The following is an 18,387-nucleotide window of genomic DNA, read 5'->3' as shown; positions in this document are numbered from 1 at the left end:
TAGAGGAATCTCAGTGCACATTAATTAATTGTTAATAAACGTGTAAAGGTCCAAACGTAAAGAATAAAAAGAAACGGGGTGAATATTTATATTTGGACAATATAAAAGAAAATTGGGTCAAAATTCACTGTAATAGTTCGTTGTATCAGCATGGTTGGACTCAACAACAACTTACAAACATTTGTGTTTTACCCAAAAACAAACCTCACTGAACTTGTACGCGCCACCTTCAATGGCTCCCAAATCAGTCAAATTCCTCGACAATTACGGTACAATTAATTAACTTTCAAAATCTTTACGAATCCACTTAATTTTTGTCAAAATGGGTTTTAATTATGTTTATCTTATAAGTTTGTATAACTTTTTCAAGGGTATGATCTGATTTTGGGATTAGTAGCTGCATTTTATGTGTTTGCCATACCTTATACGAAAGTGGAAGAAAGCTTTAATATGCAGGTAGTATTAAACTGAAAACCTAGAATTTTTAATTTGCGGGATTTTGATACATTTCCCCCATTTTATCAGTCTGCTTAGTTTAATTGTTGTTTTTGTTGATTTTATAGGCAATGCATGATATACTCTACAATCGGCACCATTTGGCTGAAGTATGTTTATTTTTGTAATTGGTTATTTATTTGGGTGATGTTTTGTGCATCGAGCTTACTATGATTATGCTATTTTTGTCTGGATTTTGGTTGTTCTTAATGGTTAATGGTTTATTTATCACAGTATGATCATTTGGAGTTTCCTGGTGTCGTCCCGCGCACTTTTATTGGTGAGATTTTATATTGTCATTGCCCATTGATTGACATTCTTTGTTGTGGATTTTGTGTATGTTTGGTATTTGAAGTCATGTGTTTGTGCAAGTGTGAACATTTTATTGTTTGTGCAAATAGAAATCGTATTACAATTAAGACTGCCAAATGATGGGACTGAGGAATCTATCCTCAGTTGTTGCAAATTCTCTAAACAATTAAGAGAGATCCTGAAGGTGATGTTCATGCTAAAGCTTGTTTCTTGACCTAAGTGTATCTATAAAGGCGTAGATCCTTTCAGAAGTTGTTCTTAAAAGAAGAATTTCAGCGTAGCGGGTAGGTGGAACCTTTGTTTGCAAGAGGAGGTGTCAGTATACTACCTCTTTTTTCTGCCATTCTCCTCAGGGCTTTTGATCATTCCATAATTGATGTTTTTAGGGTTGAAGTGAGCCATATTAAATCAAATTTGTGTTTGCAGCATGGAAAATAACGCTAAAGAGTAAGTGAATCATTGAAAAAGAGGAACCAGAGCGTTACTAAGGCATAGATTGTCCACAAATTCAAGTTACTTTTTGACACTTTCGTAAGGTTAGAGAAAATGTTCCATTTTGGGCTCACTTGGTACTTCATAATTTGCATAGACGATCACGAGCAATTCTATAGCTTGAGGGTCTCCTGCCCTCTCTCTTAGTCTCTGTTGATGCTGTCAAAGTTTGATGGTTGGCACTCCTTCGAGATGGAGGGTATGTTGTTTTTGTGCCAAGCCGTCCTAATATAAATAGGTGTTACCTTGTTGGCATCTTTCTAAGACATTTCCTTATGAACGTGTCAAAAATAAAAAAAACTACAATTTGGATAGTAGTTTTTGAAGATTAGCATCAGATAATGGCATATTCTCGGGCTTTGCATAAAGAAAAATGCCTAGAGGGTTCAGGGAGTAATGTTGTTAAGAGCTCAAAATTATGTGCTTCATACACTAGTTTTACTGATTTGATGTGTATGGCTAGGAGGCCCATGGAATTTTTGAACTGGCAATGATACTCCTGTGTATCATCGAATCTTGCACTTTACATGGAGCTTATTCTGTTTGTTTTTCTGTAACCCTGCCTCCTATTCATGGTGCTGAAAACAACAAACAATTTGGTATTCATGTCTATGTGTTTGGTTGCCATGGAAAAAGAGCCAACTCCACATTTTTAGTAAAATAATTTCATAATATTCAGTAAGAACCATCACTCTATTCAAAGTTTGCTTGTTCATTGGTTAACTTTCATGATGGTTTTTGTGATCTTGAAAGTGTCAAATGCAAATGCAAGTTCTCACTTTACACTGTTATCTTTCTCCGCTGGTAGGTGCTTGGATTGTGTCAATTTTGGCTTCTCCTTTTGTGTCAGCCATCAATTTCCTGCACTTGCCCAAGATATGTAGTCTCTTTATAGGTGAGATTTTAAATTATTTAACATATATCTGAAGCCCATCTTCTCTTTCTTACTTCAATTACTTTTGGATGATGTTGGTGCCCTTGTTGGTTTCCAATGGTTGTCATTTCTTCAGCTTAAATGAGTCACTATTTTACAAAACACATTAATTATGAAGTTTACTTGAGTTCTGCTGGATGGCTGGATCTGGGTGTGCTTGTCTTAGCGTAACTTGTGGAATGTTTGACTTTCTTTTATATCTGTCTTTTACTAGTCTTATATAGTTTATAACTTTTGCTCACAACTTTAATTTTGCAATTCCTTCTTTTCTGTCTAGTCCGTTTGGTGTTAGGCGGCATCATACTGTCCACCTTACGTTTTTTCCGGCTTCAGGTAACTTCTACATAATGCTGTTACATATTTCTAAGAAGCCATTTGACAATGTTTGTGTGCCTATTTTCTGTTGATCTTTGTTAATTGCTGTTGCATTTAAATCTAAATTCTGACATGTTTGTTATTCATATGGACTTAATAGCTATGCAGTGATAAAATTAAGAAGTGGTGGAAAGCCCTTTTACTGACTAATTCTAGGTTAAAATTAAGTGTGTATCTTCATGTAGTATTTTGAACGTTTCTTGAGATTTTTGTAAAAACATTGCATTTTCCTATAAGACCTTTATAAAATCTCATATAAAAAAGAATTATCTATCTTGGTTACCAATTGCTTGCTAGTTGGTTTGGCAATTTTATCATTTCAATTGTCTGGAGAAGGTGTGGAAAGATCTGTAAATCAGGTACTTGTAAAATAGATGAGAGCTTAACATAAGGTGAAAATTTTGAATGCTAAATAAGGTGCAAAGTTTGTTTCTGATACACCTTACTCTATGAGGTGATATTCATTGTGTTAGCACACTTATGCTTTACGCTTTGATTATTAGCTGAACTCAATGAATTTCTGTTTTTTGTTCAATATCTTCATTCTGCCTATAACTTACAGTGTGCCATACTTTTTTTTTAATCACAGATCCGAAGCAAGTTTGGTCTCCAAGTAGAAGCTTTCTTTGCGATATTAACAGCTTTGCAGTTTCACTTGCTATTCTACAGCACACGTCCTCTTCCAAACATATTGGCGTTGGGTTTAAGTGAGTACTTATACTTTTTCTCTGTCTCTCCTATTCTTCTTTCTATTCTTCTTCCTAATATCTGTTTTTGTATTAAATTTTTTAGCATCAATATATGAACTAGGCAAACCGTGTATTTGCTCGATTCTTATTTTCTTCTCATTCACTTTTCTTTCTAATAATGGATGTCTCAGTGTTCTGTTGCATATTTCTTTCCCTTATATGCAACCTAAGTCATCCTTTCTTCAGTTTTTTTATATCCTCTAGATGTTTTAGTATTCACATTATGGCATATAGTGTTGGCCTATAACTTTGAAGTCACAGCCTTCGAATTGCCAGTTCTCCATGATGTTTAGTATAGTATTAAAATAGTTATTCTTGTAAATTCTCCTTTCTATGCTTTAATAGTTGTTATGTTGACATTTCTTTTGCTGTAAGATCAAAGGGTAGAGTGTGTTCTCTGAAGATTCTGCAGTAACTGTGCAGTGGGCAAAAATTGACAGTTGCCCAATTCTCCTACCTCACATTATAATTTTGACTGCTGTGATTTGTGGTTCCCTGATGTCTCAATATATTGGGAAGTTAACATGAAAACTTCTAACTTCTAAGTAATAAATTCCTTTTCCATTGCACTTGGTGTTGCATAATTGCAAAGGAAAGAAAAACTCACCCCTTGGAGAAATTCTTCCGTGAAACTTCTGTGCAAAGAATTTGATTGTCATAAACAATTTAGACTAGGTGAACCTTGGATTGGAAAAGAGGAAAGTGAAGAGCTTATGACTGCTTCTTAGCCTCCTGTTAGTGTATATCCGTGAAAGTCTATTGCATCTGTGAAAAGGCCTTGAGGTTGTTTCTGCTACAGTATGGATTTTTTGTTTTTTTTGCATATGTTGCATGATTCCTTGCATGAGACAAGGAGCTTCCTTTGAAAATAAAAACTTTGAAATCTGAATCTGATTATGCTTGGCACAAGGGCACATGTGAATAGGTGATTACTGTTTCCTTCTACACTATACTGATGAAGTTACTAGCTAACTGCTTCCCTTCCTGAACTGATGTGTCATTTGTACTGCAGTCAATATGGCGTATGGTTATTGGTTAAAGGGGAGCTGTTATGCAGCATTACAACTTCTGGTGCGTCTTTCCTGCAGTGTGAACTTTATCCCGAGATACAAACCATCTATTGGTTAATGTTGGGTGATATAAACCTAACGAAGTTTTTAGTGACGTGAGTGACTTTAGAGAGGTCTATGAGGTTGCACAATATTTTAATCTAATTGGATTCCTGGGACAGAAATGCCTGAAAAACTTCTATGATACATGATTTTCAAATATCTGATAACATGCAGAATCCCTCTCTAACTACGTGTCTACGTCTAGTTCCATCTTTCATAGCAAACCTTAATTTATTGATTGATTGTTTCTTAATATGTGTAATTTTCTTGTAAATCAGAATGGTTCAGTTTGATATACATTCTGTATTTTGAGTGAATAGATCGTTGAGAAACTTGTTTTAAGAAATAGTCTCTCTTTTATTTTACACTATCTACAGATAGTGCATATGTATAGACTTCCCTAGATCTTATGTAAAATGAAGTCACACTAGAAGACTGTTTAGAGCTTTAGATAAATTTAGTGCACATTGCCCCATCCCTAAGGGTGGTCTTTGTTTTTTTCTTTTTATTGGGTCAATAAATCTCTCTGCTCCTTTATGTCAGGTTTTTGCGACATTGATTTTCAGATGTGATGTGCTACTGTTAGCCTGCCCTATCGGCCTTCAGCTTCTGTTGGTATGTCATTAATTTATTACAGACGCTAAAGAATATTAAGAACAGTTCATTAACTTTTGTGATTAACATTTTTTGCAAATATCGTGCTGGTGAAAATTTTATGGTCCAATAATGTTAATGCATCTGCAATTTGATCTAACTGCCTTTTTCACTTATTTATCAGTTATGCTTTCTTGTTGAAGGTCAAGCACTCAAGCACACACTTAATTACCCGTTTTTTATTTTGTCATGAATGTTCCTGCGTTGTCAGTTACATGTTAGAAGTTATCATCAATTCAACTTACAGTTTACCTGTGATCATGCGCTGATGCGCCTAAGAGAGATACTTGCTACCGTAATGATAAAGCTGAAACTTAAAAGAGTCTCTTTGCATTTTGTTATTCGGATGGAACACTACAAGAGGGGGGGGGGTGAATTGTAGTATGGAACTTGCTAGCCAATTTTTGCAGAATTATAAAGAAACTTAAAGCAAGTAGAGAAACAATGCAAGAGAGATTTTACGAGAAAACTTTCTAGGCCCAACTAGAAAGAAAACCTCGACCCACTAGGGATTTCAACTTAAAATCTTTTCACTATAGGGCAACAACTCAGTTACAAACCTATAAGGAACTCGGGCATTACTTGAGTTCCTCTACGAACTCAAGTTCCCAATAGTTGTTCCTCAAACAACTACGCTCTCACTGACTTCCCTAGAAGTCTCTCTTGACTCTTTTGCTTCACTCAAAGCCTCTCTGCTTCTTTCTCATAGACTTCACTCAAAGCCTACCCAAATACAACCGGAACTCGCTCAAGTTCCTACCCCATACACATCAGGAACTCACTCAAGTTCCTGCCCAAAACTTATACAAGAATTCACTCAAACCCTTGACAAATTACCCATTACAAGAGCTCACTCAACCCTTGAACAACTCTTAAAATATTGACATTTGATAATTGATTAAACTCTAATATGTAGAGAGTGAATAACTGTAAAGGAACTCGGAACTGACAGGAACTCGGAACAGCAGGAACTGACTAAAAAACGTGGAACAAATATATCTTCTTTAATTACCTTCCACGTAAACCAGACTCTGTGGAATGACCGAGAAGTCAGACACCTTTGAATGAATGACAAAGCTCTCCTTTTATAGAGGAAGAAACCTCAACCACTTTCTCCATAATCTTCTCCACTAACAACCACCAAGCCCTTCAATTAAGGCATGATCCCATTACTTTAGTCAGTAGAGAAAATCGTGGAGTGAGGGCCAAGCATAACCAGGTTTTCCATGATCTCCTATTCTTTCTCCACCAATGTAGTTTTTCCAAAACAACGTTTTTTTTTTAATTTTCTAAAACAAAACCTTTTAAATCTGATTTTAATAAAATAGAAAAATAAAGTTTATTAAAATAAAATAACTAGCAATCAGATTTTATTTTACCAAAAGATTAACTCTTATTTATTTATTAAAAATGAATTTTTAAACACATAAAAATACCAAAGATAATCAAAACAAATCCTAGACTAAGTAGGACATTGTTAAAAACGAAATTTAAATAATAATTATGATATTAAAATTAGAGTCCTATCCAAAATAAGATTTTATAAAAATTATCTTTTATTTTTAAAACATAAATAAATAGAGTTTTACTAGGAGATAAATACTCAAAGTCAAAGGTAAATCCCTAACAACTAGGAGTGTTAAAAGCCACGTTATTGACACTTAAAATTACCTTAAGACTAGGAGTATTCTAGGAAAATAAACTGACGTTATTTCTCATAAGTTCCGACAAGTTCCTTTTGGCACCGTGTTCCTCAATTATTCAAGTTTCTACATACTTACATGAATCCTAGAAAATAAACTCTTATTTTCTTCTTCATGCTTCATGATGCTCCAACTCAAGAGCCTCATGTTGATAGTTCCGCCTCTGGAACTTCTCCATGCTTGTTCCTATTCAGGAACTTTATACTCGTTGTTCCTCTTAGGATCTGCTGAGGAACTGATTTGTTTGTGTTCCTTTGAAGAACTCTGTTGTTGCTTGGATACTTGATTTATTGACTTGAACTCTTCATGTTTGTTTCTTCATCAAACCTATATTGACTTGAACTCTTCATGTTTGTTTATTCATCAAACCTATATTTGTTTCGTATACATATTGGAACTCAAACATAGGTTAGTCGTTTGCTAGTTATCATCAAAACCATAAAGTCGGTGATGACAACCAATACAAGCAAGATGAAGAAAACTAAACTAATAAACAAGTATGCAGTAGTTAAGGACACAAACTCTAAGTCTAATGGTACACTTATATAATTAGACTTCTCTTCTGAAGTTCCCTTCACTTCTTGAGTTCCTTTCAGGAACTTCACTTCTTCTTGTATATATCTTCAGAATTTTCCAACTAAATCATCTTTATTGACCTTCATTAATTGTCCATGCACATCTAAACAATACATTAGTTAGATAATCATCATTTGTTCATAATCATCAAAACACTATATTACTCAACACATTTGTATAAGAAAAGCTGTGTATTTCTGACCCCTCCCCTTACCCTGCCTTAGGCAGTCGTGTTGCTAGAGGTATGACGCTGTATGTACGTTCCTACCCAGGTTGAGAGGTTGATCCATCGAATTTTCAACTAGTGGAACTGGGAAAATGTTTGCGGCATAAAGGAAATACTTTTAACAATTTACTGAATAGCAGAACAACCATAAATCAAAGGGATAGAAAAGCAACTTAGAATATACTACGAGGATGATTTCATTTGGTCTTGAACTAGTATTTCTATATTGTTGTTGCTTCACTAGCCAAAAATGCAATACAGGTAAAGTCTTGAGTTGAACTTGACAAGAGGCCTCTATTTCTTTGCCTATGCTTAAATACTTGATTTTAGTGTTTGAAAGTTGAGTGTGGTTGTCAGGTTTCCGGTTTACACTATACTAATGGTTTTTAGGCCTTAGCTCTGAATTGGCTTCTTAGAAATGTTATGGAGTATTTAAGTTACTTCATTTGTCTTTTCAGTACAATAGGTTTAATGGTGTTTTTCTTTGTAAGGAAACGAGGGGATAGACAGGATGGGAGAAGTAAAGTTTTTTTAACAGTTACAAATTGTGTCATCCTATTGTCTTACTGACCCAAAATTTCTATTCAATTGCAGACCAGATCAGTCTCGTTGTGGAAAGCAATTAAATGCTGTGTTGCGGCTGCTTTACTTTCCATAGGTTGGTATAACTTGACATTAGAAAATACCTGATGTTAAAGTACCACAATTTATCGTCCCCTCAATAAAAGTGTACCATTAATCACCTTTTGTCACGCTCACACATGCTACAATATAGCTGGAAAAAATCCTGTCCCTGAAAAAAAGAAAGAAATACAAGAGCTATTTAACGATTTTCAATCGGTGATGTGTCTTTAATTTCAATGTTCTGGTGACCCTATTGATTTTTCCAACACATTTGCAGGTCTTACTGTTATTGTTGATTCAATAATGTGGAGACGGCTTGTATGGCCAGAATTTGAAGTTTTCTGGTTCAACTCTGTGTTAAATCGGAGCTCTGAATGGGGTGTATCCTTCCAACAGTGAAATTTCCTTGTCTCATCTCTTTATTTACTTTTATTATTATCTGTATTGTGGGTGTTAACCATAGTTGAGTCTTTATTATCTTAGTTTTTCCTTAATACTGTTGCATTAGGTCTCTCCATTTCACTGGTATTTTACTTCAGCGCTTCCCAGGTCACTACTTGCTGCATATCCACTTGTTATGGTGAGTGTTAATAGGATAAGTGCACTATATAATGAGTATGTAACATTGTAGCAATTTCTTCTTTTGTGTTGATTTTTACGATTTTCTCATTCGGATGGTGATGTCATAACTAGCTTTCGACGGTATCACAGGCATTGAGAAGAAGTCCTGTGATTGTTGGTTTTTTTACTTTTTCTAGTCCTTTTGATATATACCTTGTAATTTGGTATCTGATAGAAATTCTCCCCATCTAGAGCAGTAGTGATTTTCTTTTGATTCTATGTTCTTTTCCCCACCGTAATCTTACTTGATGAGACGCCCTTTTACAGCTTGGTCTCTTACTTGATAGGAGGACTTTGCATTATCTGCTCCCAATTTTATCTTTTGTAATCATGTATTCCAAATTACCTCACAAGGTACGCCTCATTTAGATGTATCCATTTGCTTAACTATAGCTAACTAGGTACTGATCCGTTTGATTTGAAATGTTGCAGGAATTGCGCTTTATAATTAGCTCTCTTCCAGTTTTTAACCTGACCGCTGCAATATCAGCAAGCAGAATGTATGGATTCCATTTATATCTCTATTATTGAGTATGTCATTGAGAGAACTTTACAGTTAGGATGTGTCTAGCAGATTGGTCTATATTTTTAATCCTGATTTATGTCGTTCAAAAAATGTTCTTGATAAAGCCTTTAGAGTTTTTCGTTGCTGTAAACTCTGCTTTGAAATTCATATGGTAGGAAATTTTACACTTTTGGGGAATTTTTGCTCATCAAAATTTTGTGATCTTGCTCATAAACAAAAAACCTGTGGTTGATTTTGTTATGGATTGCATGCTTGTTTGTCTTTTTTTCTTACCGGTGTGCTGTCTTCAGTCTTCACTACTTAATTAAGCTGTAATTTGTATGTTGTATGTATTTTTTAAAAGTTCCTAAGGTTTACCGTTCCTTTGTATTTATGATGATGTTTATTTGTTGCAGATACAATAATAGGAGGAAGAGCTTTTGGAGGTTGCTTTATATTGGAATGCTTGGCCTATTCTTAATCAGGTTAATTTTTACGATAATGGTGGCAAGTTGTTAGAAAGAAATGGTTGAATGTCCTTGCTTATTCTAATTTTAATCATCTAATCTGTAGTTTAGGGTGCACAATAATGTTTTTCATGGCATCATACCACAATTATCCCAGTGGTCATGCTCTAAGGAAGCTTCATGAAACGGGTTAGTTGCTCTTCCTGACCTCCCTTCCAACTCTCCTCCCTTTTTCATGGATGCAGTTGTTATAGAGGATCATTTACTCACATAAATATACAAAAGAGGAGATATTACCCTATTATCATGTTAATCTAACTGCTTTTTTTTTATTTGTGGCAACTAACTGCTTTTGTTAGGGACCCTTAAGTCCATATTACTATAATAGTAGCTTTTTCCCCCCCTTATCAACAAGCTGATCTCTGCTGGTAACAAGTTATTCATGTTTGTGGTGCTTTCTGTACTTCTGGATCTTATTGATTATTTTCAGCTGTTTACAGCTGGAGGAGAGAGGAGAGGAGAGTAAAGGTCAGGGGAGAAGGTTTGTGTGTGTGTGTGTGTGGGGGGGGGGGGGGGGGGGGGTGTAAAAGAAACAAAGAAAAAGGATCTGGAGGAAGCGTTTATGAAGGTTGCCGACTAGGATGTGTCCATGATAGGCTTGCTGTAGTTGCGTTTTAATTTCATGTAATCGATTCATTATCGTTTAACCTCATTCTGGTTACAAATACACCATCTTGTTTTTGGTAGTCAATCAAGTACAATTTTCTGATGAATGAATTTTGAGAAATTAAACTATAGGCTAATAACTAATAAGTTGTGGAGGTACCTGATCGTGTTATTTGGTGGCTATCAAACATGTTCAGCTATGTTAATATTACCTTAACTCCCATTGCTTCTAGAGAAAACATAAATGTTAAAGTTTGTGGTTATGTTGGCAGGTCATTTGAACAGCACTGGTGAAATTTTGACTCACATAGACATTTATTCAGCAATGAATGGAATTACCCGCTTCTGTGAAAGCGGTAATCCGTGGAGGTACACTTTGCTGAGCCTCTCATTTCAATAATACGTTTCTGTTAGGAGTGGCATATGGTTTAGACTTTATCAGAAATAGTTAGTACTTTTTTGTCTAATATCAATCCTTGTTTTTGCGCCTTATCAATTCATTTACATGCAATCAGTATTCGTTAATGAAACTTTATCCTCCTAAGACCTCAGCACTTCAGCAGCAATTAGTAATGTATTAAGAGGGGGTGCTCATTTGTCATTTGAAAGTTAGGCTTTTTATTTTATTTTTATAAAGACAATTACACATCTCATGGTATTTGCTACTAGCCAATAGCCATGCTTCTAGTTTCACGCTGATAGAAGGCCTCCATAGTCCTTAATTTTCAGCCTTAATTTTCTAAGAACTGTATCCTTGATCAGCAAATGCTATGGTTATTTAATAATATTTTTTTGTCATCTCTTGATTAATGTTGTTCCTGGCTGGAGTAACGAATGCCTATCGCCTTTTCAATTAACTTTTAGCGTGAACCGTTTTGTGACATCCTCTTCATACAGCAATCAAACATGTACTCTGTGCTCTATGATGCAGGTACTCCAAAGAGGAGGATATCACTTCTGAAGATTATTATCGCAGAAATTTCACCTACCTTCTCAAGTGAGTCACTGATTCTCTGGATTTCCCACTTTATTTAAAAGCATGATCCCTCACTCTAGATTTAGATTCTAAGACAAATTTAAGCATTGTAACCATCCCATGGAATAAACAACAGAACAGAAAAACTCAGTACAAGGTTACGCTACTGGTGAAATTTGGCTGTTACAAAACTGGTTTATGGCCATAACGGGCACAAACACATGGAGATTGTATGCATCCTATCTAGTATCTACCGCTGCCATTAAATATAGGTTTGAATTCAAATTCATTCACTGACCCTAATACAAGACTTTTCCATGACAGTGAGAACTCCTACATTGACGGATATCAATGCTTGTTCGTTGTGGATGGATTTTTCAGGGTTACTCTTCGAAAGAGTTTTCCACCGGTTGTATTGGTAGGAAACTTACAAAGTTATAGTAACACAGAAAAACTGTAGTTTGAAGGTGTCATAATATGATCCTTCTGTTCGTTGCAGGTGAAAGAACCCAAGGTGTATGTTCACGGATCAATGAGCAACGTGGAGATTTTGGGCCGAAAATTTCCAGGATGTTAAATTTCAATGGGATTCATTCCAGGAAATAATCCTCTCTAGCTCCCGCGCTTTCCTAAGCAGTACACCGGCCTTATGCTGCTTATGATATCTTGAGATGCACTACTGCTAGAGTTATTTCCCCCGAGTATAATGACTCTAGTGAGACCATTGTTAACTCAGTGTAAATTCATTTCGTTCTTGTTTTTTGTTGTCAAATTTGAAAGTCACTTGGGAAATGTGTCACCTTCACCATATTCGGAAACTCCTAATGAATCAAAGTAATGGTGAAATGTTGGAGAGCTTGTATTGTGGGAGTATTGGACTAGTTTAAGTCTACAAAGAGTTATTTCGAATGTTAAAGATGAATGTAAACGCATGGGCCCTGTTTTGTCAATCATTAATCATAGAGTTTAGAGTAGCCATTAGAAGTTTTATCTTTTTGTTTAGCACATTTGACTACAAATTTGATTAGTTGGTTAAATAAACATGTTTGGTAACACATAAAGGTTTGTTAAAGTTGATTGTTTTATCGTGTCAAATGCCATTTATGGACAATTGTCTTTATAGCATTTATTAATTTTGTTAGCTAATTGTTTTAATTTTCCCGATAACAATGAATGATCTAAAATGAATCCATATTTGATAAATCTCAACTAGCATCCTCAACGAGCCCACTAATCTCCCGTGGGAGCTGCCAAATTCGGTTCATCGAGTTGATCACCACCCAGTTATCACCTTCAATAATAAGATTTTTGCACCCCATCGCCACCGCACTTTTGATTCCTTTTGGAGTGTCGAAACTTCAACAAAAAGGATGAAGCCCTCCGGGTGAAGAGATTTGGCTCCCGCCACTAACAACCCTCTTTCATCATTGCGAATAATAAAACCAAACTTGTGGAGAAACTTCCTCTTTTGGCGCAATTGAAATTCAATTTGGAGAAACCAGAAAGAGGTTGAATCCACGACACTTGCTTTTTTTGCCTGAACCACACTTTTTCTTAGAATTGGAGGAAGGAGAAGCTTGATCTTCAATGTGGACCACGTCTTTATGTAGTTAATGATTAAACAACTAATTTTTGTGACTGAACTTGTTTCATTTTTAAACACTATGGCATTTCTAGTACCAAACATTCCACCAAATTGTAGCTAATTTTGCTATTGAATCCCACCCTAGGGAGTCCTTAATGTGAATTAAGTTATCAAGGGAAGGGATACACCAACCATGTGAATGGTTGAGATGGTTGAGAAGATCCTCTCCAAATGGGCAAGAGAGGAACAAATGTTCACTAGTTTCCGTATGGTGGGAGCAAAATTGACATTTTAAAGGAACCGAAACATGGCTTCTAAAAAATCTTTCTTTTGAGGGGAGAGCATCGCCACAAACTCTCCAAAGAATTTCTTTTAATTTTCGGGGCTACATTTAGTTTCCAAATCCAATCGAACGGAATTCTATTTTCCTTTCCCAGAGAAAGCCCTACACTAAGCAAGCAGTTGTTTTAGTTGAAAAGTTGCCACTTGGGCCAAGGCCCCAAAACATTTTATCTTCGTTATCATTCATAGGAACAAGGATTGTCATTATTTTAGACATTATAGTGGGGGAAACCACTCGTGTTAATTTATGTGCATCCCATTGCTTATCAGGGGTTATGAAATCTGAAACTTTATGTTTTTCATGGGTTTGATGACTAGTAGAGAAGTTTCTCGGTTTTTCCCAGGAGTCAATATTCGTTCCTTTCCCTACTTGCCCCCGAATTCCTTTTTCAAGGATGAGTCTCAGCTTCATTAGATTACACCATTGCCATGAAACACTTGAAGACGGGATGTAATCTAACAACGAAACACTTTTTAGATATTTCTTTTTAACAAGTTGTACCCAGAGATTTTTTGGGAAGAAAGAATCCTCCACATGAGCTTTAGTTGCATGGCTTTATTGTTTACTTTCGCCTTCCTTCTTGGAGCACAACTTATTCGTACTAGCACTTTTAGGCCTTTTGTTATAGTTTTGACATATTATTGGAGTTGTAAAATTGTTCTAGATGCAATTGTGTAGAGTAATGGAGTAAGGCTCTGTTCTGTTCGAATAATTTTGAATTATTTCAGACAAAATAAGTTCAGATAAGTGCAGTTAAGTTCAGATAAGTTCAGATAAATTCAGTTAAGTTTAGATAAGTTCAGTTAAGTTCAGATAATATAAGTTCATAAAAATAAGTTTTTTTCCAGACACTATCACACTGCCGTCAACTTTCCATTGTCGCCACCCCTCAAACCGCCGTCGCCGCCCCTCTAATTTGACCATGGATCCTCAATGAACAAACTGTCAAGTAGTTAGTTTTCACTGGTTCTTGCTCCTGTTCCTTTGGTATCTTACCTTTTCCAAATATAACAGGCCAAATTTGGTGTTTTAACGGTGTAATTCGGCCATAAGAACTTCAGATCTGGAGTTTTCATGGTCAAATTTCACCATTTAAAGACATTATTAACAATATGAATTGAAAATTTATTTTGTATTCTCCATTCCTATAATTAGGGGTGTGCAAAGGTCCAAAACCGGACAGGACCGGAACCGGATGGACCGAAATTTTCAGAATTCACAGACCGAGGACCCGACCGGAAAATTCAGGTCCGTTTCGATTTTGTACCGGCTTGGACCGATTTTTTTAATTTTTGCAATTTACAATCTTAAACTCAATTTGTTTTTACAATTTTATCTTTTTACAACCTATATTTATCTTTAAGTATGTCATACATCACCTCATAAGCTTAATTTAAAGGAGATAAAGACCAATGACATACAAAAAACTACAAAGGCTTTTTTTGTGGGGGAGATTAATGTATGTGAGCTACAAGTTGGGCTCTTCTATCTAAAATGTATATTTTTAAAATTATATTTCGGGTCAACAGTCCGGACGGGAAAATTTTGGGTTTTGACCGGATCGGACCGGAAAACTGGAATAGTATATTTTCAAGGACCGGGGACCGGACCGGAATCTATTGGTCCGATCCGGTCCTGCTCTGGTCCGGTTCTGGTCCAATTTTCGGTCCGGACCGGACCGTGCACACCCCTACCTATAATTGATTTTTTTTTTTGCTGAGATCTTGTGGTTGGGTTGTCGAGTGATATTCAGGGGTTGTAGATGGTTTGTGTGTGGCTTAAGGGGGATTTTGTAGTAGTTTCGAGTGGTTTATGGTGATTTTGAGTAGTTTCGGGATGGTTTCATGGTGTTTGGGGCAACTTACGGTTTTGGAAGGGTGGTTTCAGGGGGTATTGTTGGCTGTCTGGGAAGTGGACGATAGTGGGGTGGTGGGTCGACGGTGGTAAGGTGGTTCCAGGTGGGTGTTGTTGTGGCCTTGTAGGTGGATCGACGATGGGTGGGTCAAGGGTGTTGTAGGTGGTGGATGGTGTTTCAAGGCCGGTAAACATTTTTGCGGGTGTTGATCAAAGAAATAGAATGGAAATACCTGAGGGATGGGGTATCAATTCGGAGGCCTTTAGAGGAAGTTAAAAAGAAAAAAAGGGTAAAGGAAATGACAAAAAACGCCTAACAAATAACAACAAAGAGAATCATACAAGTTCTTTCCCTTACCCTTAAATGAATACCACCAACCAAACGTCCCCATAAATAATTGGAAGAGAATCTTTGGCTCTGCTTGGCAAGACATTTCATCCATTTTAAATGATAAGGTGCTTAAATCTTATGTCACCTTAAATTATTAGAGTAGATTGGCAAGCACCTTAAAATGTAATTTAATGTACTAAAATGGACGTAAATTGAGACATTACTTTTATACAGTTTCAATTTAAGGTCCTTAAATTTTCATGTAATCTACCTTTAATGTATGGTTTTAAAAAATTAATTAAATTTTTTTAGCTTCTTAAACCATTAATTCTAAAAAACAACTCATCTAACCAGACAACTTACCAGTTTTCAACACCTCGTCAGTTCACACTACGGAGCATAATCTTTTCAGTTGCTGCTGGAATTCAGTTAGTCTTGTTGAACAGAGCATATGTATTTCAAAGATGTTAAAGATGATGGTATAAAAAAACATGAAAATAAGGATTTTAGAGTTACATACTTTCCCTGTTCCATAAATATCGCACCATCTTGTTTTTTACACTAGTTATAGTATATATTTGGTTATCTTTTGTGATTCGTACATAAGAAAATTTATATTCATGTAGGATATTGTTAGATTTGTATCGATATATATTTTCTAAATATCGACTTTTTTTTTATAATAGTTACATATGCATAATTCGAGATAATAAGAGTAAAAATATGTGTTGAGGCGTAAAGTCTATCATATTGGTGAAATATTTAAGGAACGGAGGAAGTAGTTTTTTTGAAGTTATTGTTGGATAAACAATACATTTTTTTATATCCAAATGAGCAAGTATAATGACATTATATTACAAACGGAAGAAGGTGAGTCAAACTTGTAACTTTATTGTTGAAGGAACTATAAAATGTTCTAATACCACATTTCCCTATAAAAAACACTTTCTTTTGTACCTTTAAATCTACAGAGTATATAAGTTTATAGGTGGTGTAAGTGGATTGAGAAAAGTTCAAAGTCTAAAGTCTAATCTAGTTCAGTTCAAACTTGTTAGACTAGATTGTACTCAGACTCAAATTTTCAAGTCCAGTTAGTTTTGGACTGGACTTGGACTCAGCCTTTTGAAGTCCAAAGTTTTAAAATTTATTTTTATACAAACATATGTAACTTAAACTATTGTGTGGGTTTTCTGGGACTTTATTTACTATGTTCTATAAAAAACCAAATGTTACACTCCATACAAAACCTATAATCCAAAATTATTCTCTCACCCTCTTTCTCTCCCGCTTTCTCTTGTACGTTGTGATGATTGATTGTGGAGCTTAATATATTTAATTTTTTTTTTGTTTTTTTAAGAAGTTAAACTTTTTTGGCTAAGTATTTAGATGTGTAATACATATTGTTATTTTCAATTATATCTATTACTTAACTGGACTTTAGCTATTTATAGAAGAGTGACTTGTGGTTCTAGGCGTTAAAGGATCTCATAGCCAATATTTGATACTTGTATATTTTATTATATGTGTCAGCAAGTAGTTGTTAACAGTATTATTAGCTTTTATGTTCGAACCATTTGAGTTTTAAATTTTTTTTTTTAATAAAAATAAAGTTTGTTTTGATAAGAAACATCGTATCAGATTGGACTGGATCCAGACTCAAGAAAATTTATATTGATGGAATTGAATCGAACTCGAAAAAAGTTTGGATCAAATACGGACTCAAACATCCAAGTCCAAAAAAATTTGGATTGAATTTGGATTTGGAAAAGTCCAATCCATTCCATCCAATTTACACCACTACAAATTCACCTTCAACGTTGAAAAACTATGAAATCTTGAAAATTCTTTTGTTCGCTCAAAGAATGACTCAATGGTTAGCGAGCTTTTGGTCATGTCTAGGATGCCCATTTGAAATGTATTACGGAGTAGTATACACATATTCTTATTTACAAGTGGTGTACAATAAATATTGCACATCGGAGTAAAGTTAACTTAAATGTTTAAAAGTTACACTTATATATGTAACAGTTATTTATTTATAATGATATAGAAGTATTTTTTTATTCTTTTAATAAAATTTATTTATTTCAAAATCACTAATAATGTATAAAATTAATCATTTAAACTTTTAAAATCTTTATCTATCATTTTTTATAATATAAAAGTTACAAAAAAATAGGTAAAAGTTAAAAGAATTAGGTAAAAGTTGCGAAAAATGGGTAAAAGTTATCTGGTGTACAATTTATTGTATACCTTGTACATACAAGACCTTCTTATTTTTTATTTTTTTATTACTATATACTGAAAGACACAACAAAATTAACAATTAAATATCATTTTTTGGGTGCGTCATGACATGTTTTAACAAAAAAAAAAGATATTGAAAAAATCAATCTATTTATATACTATATTAAAAGAGAGTAAATCAATGTGAAGATGACATATGCCACTCTTTGATTTGTCTCTCTTTATCATATAAAAAGTAATAAAAAAAGTAAATATTCGATTCTATAATTATTTTGTTACCTTTCACCTCATAAAAAAATCGATTCTATTTTTCTCCAAAAAAAAAAAAAAAAAAAAAATCATTCTGCACATGGGAAATATTTTGTAAATTATCTTTCTATATTTTGGTAACAAATATAGCCAATATAAGATTATATTTTTATAAAAAATTAATCCATTATATGAAGTATGTAGTAGGATTTTTTAAAATTTAAGAGTAGTCTACTAATCAATAAGAGTATATCAAAAAATCACTATAGTACTCTAGAATATTTTAACAAC

General features: G+C 34.6%; 1 protein-coding gene across 1 annotated transcript; it reads left to right on the top strand.

Annotated features, from left to right (window-relative positions):
* Positions 1-129: 129 nt before the first annotated feature.
* Positions 130-12,582, top strand: LOC110803939 (dol-P-Man:Man(7)GlcNAc(2)-PP-Dol alpha-1,6-mannosyltransferase). The gene is made up of 20 exons (XM_022009492.2): positions 130-269; positions 371-456; positions 564-605; positions 730-775; positions 2,108-2,194; positions 2,511-2,566; positions 3,198-3,315; positions 4,370-4,428; positions 5,013-5,084; positions 8,223-8,286; positions 8,530-8,633; positions 8,761-8,832; positions 9,141-9,227; positions 9,306-9,373; positions 9,795-9,863; positions 9,952-10,034; positions 10,784-10,880; positions 11,443-11,508; positions 11,812-11,905; positions 11,987-12,582. The coding sequence occupies exons 1-20, from the start codon at positions 233-235 to the stop codon at positions 12,062-12,064; spliced, it is 1,485 nt and encodes a 494-aa protein (XP_021865184.1). The 5' UTR covers positions 130-232; the 3' UTR covers positions 12,065-12,582.
* Positions 12,583-18,387: the final 5,805 nt, after the last annotated feature.

Source organism: Spinacia oleracea, chromosome 2 (assembly GCF_020520425.1).
Source record: "Spinacia oleracea cultivar Varoflay chromosome 2, BTI_SOV_V1, whole genome shotgun sequence".
Classification (NCBI taxonomy): domain Eukaryota; kingdom Viridiplantae; phylum Streptophyta; class Magnoliopsida; order Caryophyllales; family Amaranthaceae; genus Spinacia; species Spinacia oleracea.
This window is presented reverse-complemented; position numbering and strand designations above follow the sequence as displayed.